The 18,272-nt window shown below is 38.7% G+C and overlaps 2 protein-coding genes across 3 annotated transcripts in view; one reads left to right on the top strand and one right to left on the bottom strand.

The window, feature by feature from the left end:
* ABRAXAS1 (abraxas 1, BRCA1 A complex subunit) overlaps window positions 1-13,303 on the top strand; it is a 23,627-nt gene extending 10,324 nt beyond the window's left edge. The window contains exons 4-9 of one of the 2 annotated variants that reach the window (XM_017874462.1): window positions 1,585-1,651; window positions 3,449-3,642; window positions 4,685-4,804; window positions 6,302-6,386; window positions 10,694-10,808; window positions 11,394-13,303. In XM_017874462.1, coding sequence (XP_017729951.1) covers window positions 1,585-1,651; window positions 3,449-3,642; window positions 4,685-4,804; window positions 6,302-6,386; window positions 10,694-10,808; window positions 11,394-11,500 — 688 coding nt within the window. In that variant the 3' untranslated portion in view covers window positions 11,501-13,303. Of the gene's footprint in view, window positions 1-1,584; window positions 1,652-3,448; window positions 3,643-4,684; window positions 4,805-6,301; window positions 6,387-10,693; window positions 10,813-11,393 lie in introns of both variants that reach the window. The other variant, XM_017874463.1, reaches the window with a different exon arrangement.
* On the bottom strand, window positions 12,821-18,272 carry MRPS18C (mitochondrial ribosomal protein S18C). Its single transcript, XM_017874465.1, has 6 exons — window positions 18,032-18,272; window positions 17,261-17,316; window positions 15,812-15,895; window positions 14,429-14,486; window positions 13,210-13,269; window positions 12,821-13,121 (listed from the first exon to the last, which is right to left on the bottom strand). Exons 1-6 carry the CDS (start codon window positions 18,129-18,131, stop codon window positions 13,045-13,047), a joined length of 435 nt encoding a protein of 144 aa, XP_017729954.1. The 5' UTR covers window positions 18,132-18,272; the 3' UTR covers window positions 12,821-13,044.

The following is an 18,272-nucleotide window of genomic DNA, read 5'->3' as shown; positions in this document are numbered from 1 at the left end:
ATTATAGGCGTGAGCCACTGTGCCCGGCTTCTGAAACTTAAAACTTAAAGTCACTTTTTAAAAAATTATGCAGGTGGGTCACGCCTATAATTCCAGCACTTTGAAAGGTGAGGTGGCTGGATCACTTGAGCTCAAGGAGTTGGAGACCAGCCTGGGTAACATGGCGAAACTGCCTCTCTACAAAAAATACAAAACAATTAGCGGGGTGTGTTGGCGTGCCTGTAGTCCCAGTTTCTAGGGAGGGTGATGTGAAAGGATTGCTTGTGAGCCGAGATCCAGCCCAGGTGACAGAGCGAGACCGTGTCTCAAAAAAAATTATGCAGTTTGACATGAATTCTGCATGATATATCAGTTTCTACATAAAATGCCACCCCATTCATCTTCTCCCCAGAAACTTCACATAAACCTAGTGCTTCCACAGATGATGTGCACTGTTATCCTGTTGCTAATTTTACCCTAATATACTGTTTTATGCTCCGATTTGAGCTCAGAAGTGGACCATTCTAGGGAAATACAGGAATAAATTCTTGTATTTAGAGAATAATTTCTTGTATTTTGATATTGGAATTGTAAGTAGGCAAATACTGGAAATACAACTAGATGACAGAGTCTGCTCTGTTGCCCAGGCTGCAGTGCAGTAGAGCCATCTCATCTCACTGCAAACTCTGCCTCCCAGGCTCAAGTGATCCTCCCACCTCGCTCCCTCTAGAAACTGGGGCTACAGGCACACACCATCACGCCCCAGCTAATTTTTTTATTTTTTTGTAGACAGGGTTTTGCCACATTGCCCAGGTTGGTCTTGAACTTCTGGGCTCGAGCCATCCACCCCCCTCAGCCTCCCAAAGTGCTGGGATTACAAGTGTGAGCCACTGCGCCCTGGCAAAAATTATTTATAAAGGATTTTGTATAACATATTTAACCATCATAGAAAATATTGTTGATCTTAATGAATGGTAAAAAGAAGAAAATATTATTTGCAGTCTCTGTTATTGGAAGGGAAAGAAAGCTGGAAGTAGAATCTTTTAGAATTATCTTTTAATTCTTCCTACATCTTGGATATTCCAACTCCTGAACTAAACCAAACAAAACCTATTCCCTTCCCCCAGCCCAAAAAACCCAGCTATCTCCTAAAATACATAGCTTTTGTAACCAGCAGTGAATAATAAATTGACCTTTTGTTATTGTGCTTCATTACTGGTTATACATTCTTTCGTATGTATCAATGTTGTAAAAAATATAAATGAGTAAACTGAATGAATTGTGAACCGGCTATGTGAACTTACATTTTAATACCTATATTTCATGGATAGTTTATTGTTTCAGGTTCAAAAAAAATGATTCCCAAAACTTGTCTCTTAAGTTACACCTTTTTCCTTTTCATTGCTTTATGGACTTTATGTTTCTACCACTTTAAGTCAGTTAATTTGAGAACTTTCTCTACTATTTGTTTTAGGACTTCATCTGACAGGCAAATAGGTATATGGGCTTTGGGTATTGGGTTAGGAATAACTAAAATTTAAAATACTAATAAAATTATTTATATTTTTAGCATATTTGAAATACCTTTAATTTTGGCTTTTACAGCTTTTATAATTCTTCAGGTGAAGTAAACGAGCAAGCACTGAAGAAAATATTATCAAATGTCAAAAAGGTATTCTCTAATTTATCTTTCCTTTTTTTGGTATTACTTGCATTGTTTTGGTTCTTAAAACACACAGTACTTTGGCAGAATTTTTAAGCAGTGTTTGACATCATGGTATCCTGTAAAGTAGGTAAGAAAAGGTTTGTTCTTCCCAGAAATTCAAAGTGGTTACTCTGAAAATAAAATTAGTAATTAAAAATATTAATTTTGTTCTCATCCTTTGACTAATATAATTAACATTTATCTCTTTCTCTTGTGTTTCCACCATACCCCTTCCCGCTACCATTTATTCTGTGACCTAATCAGTTCTGTTATTTTACTTGGCTGTAGTTTTTTGGGTTTTTTTGCTTTGTTTTTTTGAGACGGAGTCTTGGCTGTGTCACCCAGGCTGTAGTGCAGTGGCATGATCTCGGCTTACTACAACCTCTGCCTCCTGTGTTCAAGCGATTCTCCTGCCTCAGCCTCCCGAGTAGCTGGGATTATAGGCAGCCGCCACCACACACCGTGCCTGGCCTCAGTTATTATTTTTGATAGATACTGCAGGGATGTTTCCTATATAGCACTGAATTTGGATCCTCTACAACGTACTTCGTGTTTGGTTAAAAGTTGTTGAATGATCAAAATGGATTTTTCCCCCAAACACAAAATTTTTTCAAGGCACTACTTTTTCTCTTAAAACTTTGATTTGAAAATAAAAATAGATTAATTGAAAGATGTTTCTTGGCTGGGCACGGTGACTCATGCCTTTAATCCCAATACTTTGGTTGGCTGAGGAGGGTGGAACACGAGGTCAGGAGTTCCAGACCAGCCTGACCAAGATGGTGAAACCCCGTCTCTACTAAAAATAGAAAAAAAAAAAAAAAAAATAGCTGGGTGTGGTGGCGCCTGCCTGTAGTCCCAGCTACTCAGGAGGCAGAGGCAGGAGAATCAGTTGAACCCGGGAGGCAGAGGTTGCAGTGAGCTGAGATCATGCCACTGCACTCCAGCCTGGGCAACAGAGCCAGACTCTGTCTCAAAAAACAAAAAAAAAGGTATTTCTTTCAAAAAATGTGTTTGGCTGAAAATGATTGTTTCCCTCCCCAATCAATTTGAGTATTTAAAATGTACCTGTAAAATGCCTTATTTTTAAAAACTAATTTTAATTTCCTCAATTTAAATGTGCAGATATAAAATTTAGTTGCTGAAACTCACAGGTCTCTAAGCAAAGTGGTTGGTTTTCTCTTTGTCTTAAGTAAAGGAGAATTATTTTCCGAGTTAAAAAAAGGTCTAGTAATATAAACACATTTGCTTAGTATGTTGTAGTTTACAAAACCCTTTAATCTGATCTTAATCTTGAAACCAATTTTGTCAGGTAGGTGATATCATTCCCATGTAAATTTTAGGTAAAAGCTGTAGGGTTCAGTTTAACTTATAACAAACCAAGTGTCCATACAGGCAATTAATTTGTTTTCAGGGAGTGATTGCCTTTTAAGTGAATCATTGGCATTGATATTTTTTTCATTTAAATTTTGACTAAAGCTTAAGATTGCAAGATAGCAAATGCCATAAAAGAAACTATAGGAAGTCAAGAATTTACTTCTCCCTTTTAATCTCTATTGATCAAAATTATATGCTTTTAAATGAATGGAAAGTAAGTCAGTTTGTATATTTTTTAAGCATATGATTAAGTGTATTCTTTGTTTATATATGCCCAAAATCTTTCTAAATATTAAGAAAACCATTTTAAGGTTGTTTATTTTATTTAATTATAGTAGTAAGACATATTGTAACTATTAAGATGTACATTCTTTTTTTTCTGTATTTCAGAATGTGGTAGGTTGGTACAAATTCCGTCGTCATTCAGATCAGATCATGACGTTTAGAGAGAGGCTGCTTCACAAGAACTTGCAGGAGCATTTTTCAAACCAAGACCTTGTTTTTCTGCTATTAACACCAAGTATAATAACAGAAAGCTGCTCTACTCATCGACTGGAACATTCCTTATATAAACCTCAAAAAGGGTAAATGTTGGCCAGTCACTGGCTGTATTAAACTAATAGAAAAATATATCTAGTGTTTAGTAGCTTTTGCAGCTTACAAAGTGTTCTCATATATTGTCGCATCAGATTGTCACAATAACCCTCAGAAGTAGATCTTACCATCTGTTACTTTATAGGTGGGAAAATAATGGTCAGATAAGGAAATTAGAAGCCCAGTGTGAGATGATGACTTGTATTCTGGCACTGAAGATTTGCTCTTATTTACTATTTAAGGTGGAAAAAACTTTATATTGATTGATAAAGGGTATAATTTAGAATTTAAGCCTAGATACTTGAGTAGCTTTTCTATAACTGAGCAAAGAAACAAAGTAGCTCTTGATGGTCCACTAAAATGAGTCTAACCAGGGACTCCCTACAGGTTGTATATAGTAAACTACATTTTCATGGAATATGAGAATTACGTTAAAAGAGTACCAACTAAGAATAATTTTATTGTTCATGGAAGATAGGGTAAATCTCAATGTTAATACTGCCTTATTTATACATGTACTAATCCAAGGAGCCATTAAACTGCTTTTCCACACCATTATACTAAGCACATTTCACAGCTTTACATGTCACCTGGGCCCAGTGTGGTGACTCACACCTGTAATCCCAGCACTTTGGGAGGCCAAGGGAGGAGGATCACTGAGCAACAAAAGGAGACCTCATCTCTACAAAAAACTTAAAAATTAGTCGGGTGTGGTAATGGGCACCTGTAGTCCCAGCTACTTGGGAGGCTGACACAAGAGGATTGCTTGAGCCTGGGAGGTTGAAGCTGCATTATTGAGCCATGATTGCACCACTCCATTGCAGCCTGGGAGACAGAGTGAGACCCTGTCTCAAAACAAAAAAACAAAAAAAACAGTTGTCTCAAGTCAGTAAATTCTATTTTGGATAAGCAGTAAAGAATGGATTTTGGGGAGCATATTTTTTAAATCTTGTAGGGGATAAGTAGTCTATTCCAGCAGGTAGATACTAATCTTTCTTTTCATTCTAAATTTATAAAGTTTTATTTTGTCAGACTTTTTCACAGGGTACCTTTAGTGGTTGCCAATCTGGGCATGTCTGAACAACTAGGTTATAAAACTGTATCAGGTTCCTGTATGTCCACTGGTTTTAGCCGAGCAGTACAAACACACAGGTAAGATTCAACTGCTTTCTCACAAAACTTCTATTCACCTTTGAAATTAATTTTCTTATTTCTCAAACAACAGCAGAATAAAAACGAAAGGGAAAACTAATCCATTACTCAAGTAAACTAGGCTGTTTTTACCTTCCTCATCCCCTCCTGTTAGTGCTTGTCTACTTACAAGATACAAAAAAGGTGGTGGTTAGTCCAGGCATGGTGGCTCACACCTGCAATCCTAGCACTTTGGGAGGCTGAGGCAGGAGGATCTCTTGAGCTCAGGAGTTGGAGACTCAGGAGTTGGAGACTAGCCTGGGCAACACAGCAAAACCCCATCTCTACAAAAAAAATTAAAAAAAAAAAAGTACTGGGAGGAGCTTGTTGCATATCCTGTAAATTTTAGCATATCTATTCTAGGTGAGAATAAGTATATAGCCTAAAAATTATAATTTTCTAAGGCAGTGGTTCCGATTAAAGGCTTCGAAATTAGATATTTGTAAAAATTAGACTTTAGCCAAGACTCACTCATACTATAGGCTGCTTAGATATAACTTTCTTTGTGGCCATTAAGGAAGTAATGTCAAAAACAGCAACACTGGTAGTATAGGACACCTACTAGAGTGTAAACTTTGAGATTAAGGGGTTAGGTTTTACTTACTTTTGTGTCCCCACAGTGCTACCAGTTTGAAAACTGAATACCATATTTCTTTGATTCTGAGGTGTACATTTTCCTGTTTTTTTTTTTTTTTTTTTTTTTGAGACGGAGTTTTGCTCTTGTTGCCCAGGCTGGGGTGTAATGGCATGATTTCAGCTCACTGCAGTCTCTATCTCCCAGGTTCAAGCGATTCTCCTGCCTCAGCCTCCTGAGTAGTGGGATTACAGGCATGCACCACTATGCCCGGCTAATTTTGTGTTTTTTTAGTAGAGATGGGGTTTCTCTGTGTTGGTCAGGCTGGTCTCAAACTCCCGACCTCAGGTGATCCGCCCGCCTCGGCCTTCCAAAGTGTTGGGATTACAGGCGTGAGCCACCACACCTGGTGAGATGCACATTTTTCATATTTATCTCTGACACTGGGATGTCTTACGAGTCATGCCTTCTTAGAATTACTTTTTTCCTTATTTCATGGATAATAAAATAATGATCTCTTTCAAGTAAAGGTAACTTGAATTCAGTAAAATATTTAAAAAATTGACTCCGGTTCCCATTGCCAATAGAGACCTTTTTTCCTTCCTTCAATTTTATCTATTTTATGCAATCTTCCCCCATCCCCTGCCCATCCTTGCTTTTTTGGGAGACCTGTCAATAGTACTTAGGAGGCTAAAATGTTTGCTAATATGAAGATCAATGAAGTAGGTTTTGTGGTTGGTTTTTCTGCATACATATAGATTGACAAAATTATGGTTCCTACAAAACCAGTAAAAAGAATCTTCCATTGCTCCTTGACAGTAAGTTTTTCACCTTATTAAAATGAGTGTTGTGTATTTGCCTGAGGAAATGGTAATTTTTTACAGCTCTAAATTTTTTGAAGAAGATGGATCCTTAAAGGAGGTACATAAGATAAATGAAATGTATGCTTCATTACAAGGGGAATTAAAGGTAAGTTAACATATCAAACACTTCAACCACTTCTAGATAGAGTTCATATCAAGTTAATGACTGACATTTTTTAGGGATAACCTGACATCTTGATTAGATTTATACAGTTATGTGTTGCTTAATGAGGGCTATACCTTCTGAGAAATGTGTCATTAGGCAATTTCATCATTGTGCAAACATATACTTACACAAACCTATATGTATTTTTACTTTTTAGTTTTCACAGGGAAAACCAAATGTCCCCAAATTATTAAGTATCAATCATTTCCCCTATTTGATCTGTAATGCCAATATCACGTGCTGTATATCAGCTTTCTATATGTGCTCCAGTATAATCTTGTGAGACCCCATCATAGATACTGTCCCTTGTTGAACAAGATGTTGTTATTCCTTTAGCTTCATTGACTGAGATGTATTTCTTTAGCTGTAGTAACAAAGACTGCAATCTCAGTGGCTTACAACAACCATGGTGTGGTCTTGCTCACATTATATCTTGGCTGTAGCTCTATTCCTTTTCTGAATGTCACCTTCATCCAGGATCCAGGCTGAAGGAGCAGCCCTTATTTGGGACATGTTCTCATGGCATAAGGCAAACAGTAAGAAAGCTAGTAGAGCCAGGCGTAGTGGCTGACGCTTGTAATCCCAGCACTTTGGGAGGCCGAGGCAGGCAGATCACGAGGTCAGGAGATTGAGAGCATCCTGGCTAACACGGTGAAACCCTGTCTCTATTAAAAATACAAAAAAAAATTAACCAGGCATGGTGGCAGGCACCTGTAGTCCCAGCTACTCGGGAGGCTGAGGCAGGAGAATGGTGTGAACCCGGGAGGTGGAGCTTGCAGTGAGCCAAGATCGTGCCACTGCACTCCAGCCTGGGTGATAGAGCGAGACTCTGTCTCAAAAAAAAAAAAAAAAAAAAAAAAAAAGCTAATGGAAATTCACAACAGCTCTGAAAACTTTGCTTAAAATGGCCATGTCACTTCCACTCACATTTCATTGACGTGAACACATCACATAGTAATAGGCAGGGATATATAATCCTTCTTACAGAATAGGGAAGTATATTTGATAACAGTATATACTTCCCTCTACTTCATGTGTCAGTTCTACTTCATGTGTCAGTTCAGGTCTTTTGAGAACTAGATGTCAAGATGGGATTATAAGTGCAGGAGATTTACTGAATCTGAGAAGGATAAAGAAGAGGAAGCAGTAACAGGCATGAAGAGCCTTCAGACAACACTGCAAGTCTGACCCCTGCAAAAGGAGAGGGGGTAAGAGGACAAGCGGTTAGGAAGAGCCTTGGACTGCAGTGCCATTTTAAGGAAGTTCCACTAGGCTGGTGGGGAGTGTTTGAGCAAAGTTGCCCAAAAGTTATTCCATAGGCATGGACTTGCACTAATACCTGCACTGTGCTTAGTCATTGGCTAGGAACAGCCCAGGGGAAGTGTGGCTTAAGAGCAAACACACTGGTAGATCCACAGCTGGGGCTGTTAAGTCAACTATGCTTTCCCCAGTTGGAGATCTTAGTAAGGAGTATATTTCCATGGCCACCATACTCATCAGTAGAGCACACTAACAGAAAAGCAGTTAAAATATTTTGATTCATATTACACTACTTTTTTCATATAAAACAGGAATTTTAGATGGTAAAAACATCCAGAATCTCACCCTTTTATTTATTTTTTAGAGACAGTGTCTTGCTTTATTACCCAGGCTGGAGTGCAATGGCATGATCTCAGCTCACTACAGCCGCCACCTCTTGGGCTCAAGTGATCCTCCTCTCTCAGCCTCCAGAGTAGCTGAGACCACAGGTGTGCACCACTATGCCCAGCTTTTTTTGTATTTTGTGTAGAGACAGGGTTTCACCATGTTCCCAGGCTGGTCTCCAACCCCTGAGCTCAAGCAAGCCACCCTCCTTGGCCTCGCAAGGTACTGAAGTACTGGGATTACAGGTGTGAGCCACCACATCTAGCCTGAACTCTCACCATTTTAACATAACTATTTTCACTCTGCCATGTGCTCCAGTTTTTCCTTAATATATGTATACTTTGATATAGTTGACAGTCACAGTGACATAAATTTGTGTCATGATTTTTAAAAAATTTGATACATCAAACATTGTTCCTGTTGCTACATATTCTTCAGTTGTTTTGTTTTTGCATTTTTTTTTTTTGTTTTTTTTGAGGTGGAGTCTCAGTATGTCGCCCGGACTGGAGTGCAATGGCGCGATCTTGGCTCATTGCAACCTCTGCCTCCCAGGTTCAAGTGATTTTCCTGCCCCATCTTCCCAAGTAGCTGAGATTACACACACCCACCACTATGCCAGACTAATTTTTGTATTTTTAGTAGAGACGGGGTTTTGCCATGTTGCCTGGGCTGGTCTCGAACCCCTGACCTCAGGTGATCCACCTGCCTCGGCCTCCCAGAGTACACAGGTGTAAGCCACCACACCCAGCCTCTTTATTTTTAATGGCAGTATATTTCATAGAGCAATGTTAGGGAAAAATATCAACTTGGGCGAAAATAGGGAATGTAACGTAGAGGTATATCATAACAACTGTAGGCAGAAAGCAGCTGAACTTTAGGAAGGAATTGGAACCAGGAGCTAGAAAGCCAACAGAACTTTCTCTGTCTGCACATTGTTATCCTTCCAGACCTTTTTGTTTCTTCATCCACCGGCAGACCAGAAAACAGCCAACCTATAGCTCCTGCATTTAGATGTCTTCTAGAGCATAAGATTTGCCAATTGGCTATGTAATACCTCCAGATTGCCAGGCAAGAATCTAATTGGTTCTGTTTGGGTCAGCTCTGGTGAAAGGTGGGTACAGGGATAACTGGCAAACTCTCATGTCAGGGCAAAAAGGTTGTAAAAAGTAGGCTTGGCAGACATCCTAAAAAGTGTCCACTAAAACTGGCAAAACAACTATTAGCCTACAGTTGGAAATTAGTTTTTTTTTTTGGAGACGGAGTCTCGCTCTGTCGCCCGGGCTGGTGTGCAGTGGCCAGATCTCAGCTCACTGCAAGTTCTGCCTCCCGGGTTTACGCCATTCTCCTGCCTCAGCCTCCCGAGCAGCTGGGACTACAGGTGCCTGCCACCTCGCCCGGCTGGTTTTTTGTATTTTTTAGTAGAGGCGGGGTTTCACTGGGTTAGCCAGGATGGTCTCGATCTCCTGACCTCATGATCCGCCCATCTCGGCCTCCCAAAGTGCTGGGATTACAGGCGTGAGCCACCGCACCCAGCTAGTTTTTTTTTTTTTTAATGTTCTCCCCTCCCCCAGTTGTTTTATGTTATACTAAGAAACATCATCTTGGCCGGGCACGGTGGCTCACGCCTGTAATCCCAGCTGTCAGGGAGGCAGAGGCAGGAGGATAGCTTGAGCCCAGGAGTTCGAGACCTGCCTGGGTAATATAGCGAGACCCCGTTCTCCACAAAAAGGAAAAAAAAAAAAAAGAAACATCATCTTATATTTTTGTTGTTATTAAGATATATTCCCAAATGGAATTATGGCATCAAAAGTTACTGGTATTCGTACTTTTAAAACTAAAGACACACAGAACTCATCTGCTTTTCAAAAGTAGTGTCTCTTACAGGAAAACTCTGCAATAGTATCCTTTCATAATAGTAAAAGTCACTTTGTTTTCACTTACTGTGAGTTTCTTAGTGTTAAATGTATGCAGTAACTCTGCATCTGTATTTTTTGTTTCAAAGTTTTTTTTTTTTGTTTGAGACAGGGTCTCACTGTATCGCCCAGGCTGGAGTATAGTGGTGCGATTTCGGCTCACTGTAACCTCTGTTTCCTGGGCTCAAGCTTAATTCACGTGCCTCAGCCTCCCGAGTAGCTGGGACTACAGGCATGCATCACCACACCTGGATAATTTTTTATATTTTTAGTAGAGACGGGGTTTCACCATGTTGCCCAGGCTGGTCTCAAACTCCTGAGCTCAGGTAGTCTGCCCGCCTCACCCTCCCAAAGTGCTAGGATTACAGGTGTGAGCCACCGCAACCCGGCCCATGAGTTCATATTTCAGTTTATTTCTGTGTATTTTCAGTGAAATTAACTGGCATGATAAAAACTGTATAAATGAGAAGTTACTACCTCTGAAAAAGCATTTTATAACCTATAAGGCTTATTTATAACCTACAAGTGCTTGTTACTGAGGTCCTCCAGAAAATAAATAAAATGTATATAAAAGGCAAATAGTTTTGGGTATTATATACCACCAATGATTTTATATTATTTGTGAATCCAGACTAATTAGTACAGAGCTTGAAATCGCAACCTATGCCCTTAAATTATTTTATTTTGCAGAGTATATGCAAAAAGGTAGAAGACAGTGAACAAGCAGTAGATAAACTAGTAAAGGATGTAAACAGATTAAAACGAGAAATTGAGAAAAGGAGACGAGCACAGATTCAGGCAGCACGTAAGTAAACAACACATCTCTACTTTCTGTGCTAAAAATTTTTATTTTTTATTTTTTTTTGAGATGGAGTGTCACTCTGTCACCCAGGTTGGAGTGCAGTGGTGTGATCTCAGCTCACTGCAACCTCTGTCTCCTGGGTTCAAGCGATTCTTCTGCCTCCGCCTCCCAAAAAGCTGGGATTCCAGGTGCCTGCCACCATGCCTAGCTAATTTTTTGTATTTTTAATAGAGACAGGGTTTCACCATGTTGGCCAGGCTGATCTTCAACTGCTGACCTCAAGTGATCCACCCACCTCAGCCTCCCAAAGTGCTGGGATTATAGGCGTGAGCCACTAGGCTCGGCCCTTCCTATGCTTTTAAAGAACATACTACTACAGTAGCTATATTGCTGACATGAAAGAACACAACTTGAATTTTGTCTTAGAATACTGTGGCATATAAATTAGAATTCAGAATTATGTATGTTATTCTTACTTTAGATAATAAAACTGTTAAAAATCTTTTTGACTTAGTTTTACTTACAAATAATTATAAAAGCTTTGTAGAAGAAATGTTGAATGTTGAACTGTTACTCTATTTTGTTTAGGAGAGAAGAACATCCAAAAGACCCTCAGGAGAATATTTTTCTTTGTCAAGCATTACGGACCTTTTTTCCAAATTCTGAATTTCTTCATTCATGTGTTATGTCTTTAAAAAGTAGACATGTTTCTAAAAGTAGCTGTAACATCAGCCACCACCTCGATGTAGTAGACAATCTGACCTTAATGGTAGAACACACTGACATTCCTGAAGCTAGTTCAGCTAGTACACCACAAATCATTAAGCATAAAGCCTTAGACTTAGATGACAGATGGCAATTCAAAAGATCACGGTTGTTAGATACACAAGATAAACGATCTAAAACAGATACTGATAGTAGTAACCAAGATAAAGCGTCCAAAATGAGCAGCCCAGAAACGGATGAAGAAATTGAGAAGATGAAAGGTTTTGGTGAATATTCACGGTCTCCTACATTTTGATCCTTTTAACCTTAAAAGGAGATTTTTTTTTTTATTTGGCTGATGGGTAAAGCCAAACATTTCTATTGTTTTTACTATGTTGAGCTACTTGCAGTAAGTTCGTTTGTTTTTACTGTGTTCACCTGTTTGCAGTAGTACACAGATAAGTCTTAGTGCATTTATTTCACAAAGTGCTTTTTCAAACATGAGATGCTTTTATTTCCAAACCTTTTTTTCACCTTTCACTAAGTTGTTGAGGGGAAGACTTACACAGAAACATTCTTTAGAATTGGAAAAGTGAGACTAGGCACAGTGGCTCACACCTGTAATCCCAGCACTTAGGGAAGACAAGGCAGGAGGATTGACGCCAGGAGTTAGAGACCAGCCTGGGCAACGTATTGAGACCCATCTCTATTAAAAAAGAAAAATATTGGAAAGGCAAGAATAGCCTTATTTTCACAATATGGAAGGAAATTTATATGAAAAAGGTACGTTATGGCTAGAGTTGCCAGATAAAATGCTGGATACCATGCAATAAATTTGCAAAACATCATCTAAAATTTAAATTTGTCCTACATTTGTACTTGCTAAATCTGGCAGCCTTAAATACTACACAACTATAATGCAACACAAACCTCTCCCCTAGAGTCCCCTGCACGAAATTTAGCAAATCCATCATTTTGAATACAGTACAAGCCTGGTAATCCAGTGTATTTGGGATAGGCCAGTGGAACTCAGAATTGATACATATATACATACATGTCTATCATATTCAATGTCTATTAGGTGTAAATCATCTTTATGTAAAAGACAATACTGGTTTGAGGATAGACTTGTCTAGGAATATTTTGTCCTCCTGTGACAACACCACTACCCATCCCAATGTAACATTTCTACAAAGGGAAGATACCTTAACCAGGCATACTTACATTTGTTAGTTGAAAAATCATTCTGAGCAGTTTTAATTCCATTCAATTGAATGGATTATTGTATGAGCTATTTGGGGATCAGATACAAATGAAAATCACACAGAACCACTTTTATTCAACATATGTAAAATGTGATGAGTGTTAACATTTTAAATAAGCAATCTGCTTAATGGACATTGGTATGAAGGGAACTGTCATTCTTTACCTCATTCCTCAAACACTTTTCTATCCAAAGTTTGGTTTGAGTCAATATTGGCATCATACAACCACTTACTGTAAAATAAGTTTATTGGTGGAAACGTGATATAATTTATTCTCTATATCTGATGTTACAAACTTTAGGGTCCTTGAGATATGCAGGATCCTTGTATGTAACTGGCATGAACCCTGTAAAGAGATAATTAAAGTTCTTGACAAAACATAATGAGCAAAACTTCAGCTAGCTCAATTCAGTTGTTGAGGTGTTCTTTCTTACCCAGTATTTGAGCTCTCTTAATTGCTTTTGTGATTTCTTTCTGTTTCTTCCCACAAAGACCTGTAAAATAAAAAGCTTTCTTATTCATAAAAAATGTCAATATTTAAAGTTTGCAATTTTTTTTTTTGAGACAGTCTCACTGGAGTAGTGAGGCGCACCCTTGCCTCACTGCAACCTCCGCCACCCAGGCTCAAGCAATTATCTTGCCTCAGCCTCCTCAGTAACTGGGATTACAGGTGTGCACCACCACACCCGGCTAATTTTTTTGTATTTGTAGTAGAGACAGGGTTTCAGCATACTGGCCAGGCTGGTCCTGAACTCCTCACCTCAGGTGATCCGCCCACCTCAGCCTCCCAAAGTGCTGGGATTACAGGCGTGAACCACCACACCCAGGCTCAACAAGTTTTTAAGTCAAGGGTTGGTAAATCATTTTTGTCAAGGGCCAGAATAATAATATTCTAGGATTTCTGGGCCATATAGTCTCCATCACCACCACTCAACTCTGCTGTTGTAGCTTGAAAACCACCATATGGCACTATGTAAACAAAACTACAAAAACAAGTGGGGTTGGGCACAGTGGCTCATGCCTATAATCTCAGCACTTTGGGAGGCCTAGGTGGGTGGATCACCTGAGGTAAGGAGTTCAAGACCAGCCTGGCCAACATGGAGAAACCCCATCTCTACTAAAATACAAAATTAGCCAGGCATGGTGGTGCATGCCTATAATCCCAGCTACTCGGGAGGCTGAGGCATGAGAATCGCTTGAACCCAGGAGGCAGAGGTTGCAGTGAGCCGAGATTGTGCTAGTGCACTCTAGCCTGGGTGACAGAGTAAGATTCCATCTCAAAAAATAAGTGGCATTTGTATATGATGAACCTGATCAAGATAAAAAGGGGGCAGGTCGGATTTGACCTATGGGCCACAGTTTGCTGACACCAAGTTTAAGTATCAATCTAGGAATGATTATAGGATCTTCCAAAACACCAACAGTTTTGTAAAGCCCAAGTTTTCTATATAGTTAACTCTGCATAAGACAGCAAAATAATAATCCCCTTGGCCTAGGAGGCTTTTTCATAGTAACCAGCTCTAGTCCCTGTAGTATCTGATCTAGTAGTAATTTATAGCACAATTTGAAAATTTGACAGTTTTCTTAAATGACAGAAATAGATTGATATAATTCTTATCTACATTTATATTCCCATGATAAAAAACAAAATACCTGTAATGTGCCTTCCGTAAATGCATCCAGTAAATGGAGAAACAAACTGGGACAAAAGCTGTTTTGGAGTTTTATTCGGAGGGGAAAAAAAAGCATTTGTTATTTATTTCTGAATGTGTAAATTTCAAAAAACAACCTTCAAGTTATATAAAGCTTTACATTTCAGACATATTTCATAAAATATGAGAAAAAATATTGTTATCCATCTTGTTACCTTTTAAATATTTCTATCCAGTGTGTCAAAAGTCTATATATAATTAAATAGCAGATTAATCAGCATATTCATTCAATGTTAAATCTGTTTTCTTGACTTCCACAGATACTTTTCTAAAATATTGCTTGAAACAAGCTACTAAAAAATTTCATCTATTATGACAAGCTATCACATTACCCTCTGATAATAATCATTAAGATAAATTATCAGAGGGTAATGAGATTTTCCAGAGTTACAAGTATACCAGGCATTTGCTATAATTTATGTTTTACTTAAATACTTTTTTAGAACTTTCTAGGTGCCAGTCATTATTATTGGCACTTTGTATAATCTTCCTAGTATGTGTGTTTCTGTAATTTCTTGGTTCTCTCTCAAAGGCAGCTATCACCTTATACTATTGTCAACATACAGAATTTTTTTTTTTTTTTTTGACAGTTTCGTTCTCATCACCCAGGCTGGAGTGCAATGGCACGATCTCGGCTCACTGCAACCTCTGCCTTCTGGGTTCAAGCGATTCTCCTGCCTCAGCCTCCCAAGTAGCTGCGATTACAGGCATGCACCACCACACTCAGCTAATTTTTGTATTTTTAATAGAGACAGGGTTTCACCACGTTGGCCAGGTTGGTCTCAAAATCCTGACCTCAGGTGATCCGCCCGCCTTGGTCTCCCAAAGTGCTAGGATTACAGGCGTGAGCCACCGCACCCGGCCACCATACAGAATTGTAGTGCTATTCATTTGCCCCAAATTTGCAACTTCTAACTTGCTGAGAGTTAGACAAGAGATAAGTAATATGTGAATCAGTGATATGGGTGGTGAGGTAAAGAGATCAGCTTCACCAGATGAGCTTTTTCCAAAGTTCTGACCCTCCCCAATTGAGAACTTTGACAGAATTTTAACTCTGTCAAAAAAAAAAAAAATTACAGTGAGCTATTAAGATGTTTGGTGTAGTGAAAAAAACAGAGTGGAAATAATAGTAAGTGGGGGAAAGCCAAGGTGCTTTTACTTGAATAAAACAGAGATACGCTTATACATAGAATTATAACCAAATTTGAAATTACGAAGTTGCTAAAAGTTACCTCTACAAAAGCCTGCTATAAACTGACTTGATTCTCTTTAAGCAGATCAGAAGAAAAACCCTAAAATATAGTGAAGTAAAACCAGATCTCACCTGTACATTCTTATAATCTACACGCTTTCCACACAAGATACATTTCTTAAGAGGTTCTTTATAAGGATTTTCCATTGTAATGGGCTAGGGAAAAAAACGAAAAGTGTGATAATAGGATGTGTTAATTCTGAATTTTAAAAGGTTACTATTCTACATTCAAATCCATTCAAATGATTAGTTATACCTTTCTTACTGTGTACATATTTTATATAAGCACTTTATTTTGTTTCAGTTTAGCCTACAAATGAACTAATGGGAAGATTCTGGAATAAAGTACAATCTTTGTAGAATAAAAGAGTTTATGGCAGAACAAAAATGATGTCTGATAAAGTGATTGCTCCAATGCTTTGCTCAGATTGTAGATAATGAAAAACTTTTTAGATTTAAGAAAACTTACAATAGATAACATACGGCATTCTTAAATGAGTGCAATCCCTAATTTATCCATCCCCATGTCTCTATCAAGTATTTTTTCACTATTTTTATACATAATGGCCCATGACTTACTGTAATAAAAGGTTGTTTGTCTTTATCACCCCAGGCTACTATATAAGTTTGCATTAGCCTTTTTGGCTTTTCTGTTACCACTATTGCCCTAATGCTTCTGCCACAGTGCCTCCCTCCTACCGTCAGTATGGCTGTCTCCAGGATAGAAGTTCTTAATCTAGAAATGGCTCTGAAGCCCATGACTCCCTGTAATTGTATGCAAAACTTCAAATGAATGGAACTTTGTGCCTTTTTCTGTGGAAAGGATCCATAACTTTGATTAGAGACAAAGTGGGATTTATGAACTGAAAAAGGAATAATGTCCCTTTACTTTCTTAAAGTATGGTGCGTGGATTAGATTACCAAGACAGATGCTCAGAGAAACTAGACAAGTTCTTTTGTTTTTCCCAATTCTTCAAACTTTCCCATTTACATTCAGCTCACATGACTACTCTTCAGCTCTGTGCCAAGTGCTTTGTATGGTCTGATTAGTGTCAAAGTACCTTTGCATGTAGTAAGAACCTGTGCTTTCAAGTCCATGCTAATACTATAGCCAACCTATAGCTAAGCTTTGTACAGTCTCTCTTCAGTTATCTAAAATTCTGCTCACCCAAACTACCTTTTAAAATTCCCAAATCATTTGCTTACAAAGGGCTATGTAAAAAAAACGATTCCCAAATCACATATCCTTAAATTTAAGATCTAGGAAGAAAAATACGGTATTATAGCAGCTTTGCTTCTAATCTAGGAATTCCCCTAGTTCAAAACTCAACTGACTACAATCAATTCATCATCATTTCTTAACTCAGAGTAATTATCTAATTGTTTTGTCCTACAGCAGAACTCTATTCAAGTAGCTAAAATAAAAGATGTTAGAGTCTAATACCAGTTATCGTTTTAAAAAGGAAAAAAAATTTGGTCATATTTGCAAATGCCTTACTAATAGAAAAAAAAAATTCTTACCAGGTCCTCGTTGCTGGATACCTGTTTATATTGTGAACAACCTCTTCTCCAAAGCACTGTGATTAAACAGAAACAGCAATTAACTATTTCTTCTTCGTAGCCGAATAGCTAAAGATTTTTGTTTTTATGGAGACAGGATGAATTAAGGGACACGATATTAAAGGTTTTGTATTCATTATATTCAGAATGACTGGTTAAAAACCTTTATATTTGGGACAGAGTAAGACTCAACATGGGTGTGCTTTCCAGGGCTTTGGGGAAAAAGCACGTATTTTCCCGCCCATACCTGCTCTCTGACATTTATTTTCCCTTCATTCCATGGTTAGAGAAAAAATGCACATTCTTACAGGAGAAGCAACAGGCACTGTCATACCAAAAAGAAAATGAGTAACAGACCCGTCCCAGAATTTATAGAGAAACAGAGAAGATAAAATAGCAAAAATTACACAATTTTGTTTGGGGACCTTAGACAACTGGAATTTGCCGCTGGGCGACTCTGGAAATGGCCCTTCCTCACTAAGATTATCCAGAGATCTTAGGAAAGTCTCTGCTTTTTAAGAACCACTCTAGCTTCCTCATACGTTTAAAGAAAGGAGTGGATTAGACGACTCTAAAACAGTCAAAGGCGATTACAGATTCCCAACCATCTTGGAGAAACGTAATCGCCTAGAAACCAGAGTCGTTTTGCTAACAGGGACGACTCCACCAACTATTAGGACTAAGGTTAATGCCTGCAACGCTACAACGGAGCATAGAATATGGAGACTTTACCCGTGTGAGTCCCGGGATGTGTAAGGCTGACGGCAGCCGTTACCAGGCGTGTCAACTTCTTCCTCCCTAGACCACCGCAAACAGCAACCATAGCGGCCATGGTTCCGCGTTTGTTCCGCTTCCTTTCGTTTCGAATCGGTCCGAAAGACCCCTTCCGCTGCTTTTCCCCTGTGGGCTCGAGTACGCCGTTCAAAGGTTCCGCAGGAGAACGCTGAGGACCCGCGAGAGTAGGTGAGGTTTT

Source organism: Rhinopithecus bieti, unplaced genomic scaffold (assembly GCF_001698545.2).
Source record: "Rhinopithecus bieti isolate Rb0 unplaced genomic scaffold, ASM169854v2 scaffold_9234, whole genome shotgun sequence".
NCBI lineage: Eukaryota > Metazoa > Chordata > Mammalia > Primates > Cercopithecidae > Rhinopithecus > Rhinopithecus bieti.
This window is presented reverse-complemented; position numbering and strand designations above follow the sequence as displayed.

Excerpts from the sequence above, each read along its gene's own strand:
- MRPS18C (XM_017874465.1), bottom strand. The coding sequence starts at position 18,131 with ATGGCCGCTATGGTTGCTGTTTGCGGTGGTCTAGGGAGGAAGAAGTTG. Across the intron at positions 14,487-15,811 it reads TAGATTATAAGAATGTACAG|CTTTTGTCCCAGTTTGTTTC; the intron begins GTGAGATCTGGT and ends ACTCCAAAACAG. Across the intron at positions 13,270-14,428 it reads TTACGGAAGGCACATTACAG|GTCTTTGTGGGAAGAAACAG; the intron begins GTATTTTGTTTT and ends TTTATTTTACAG.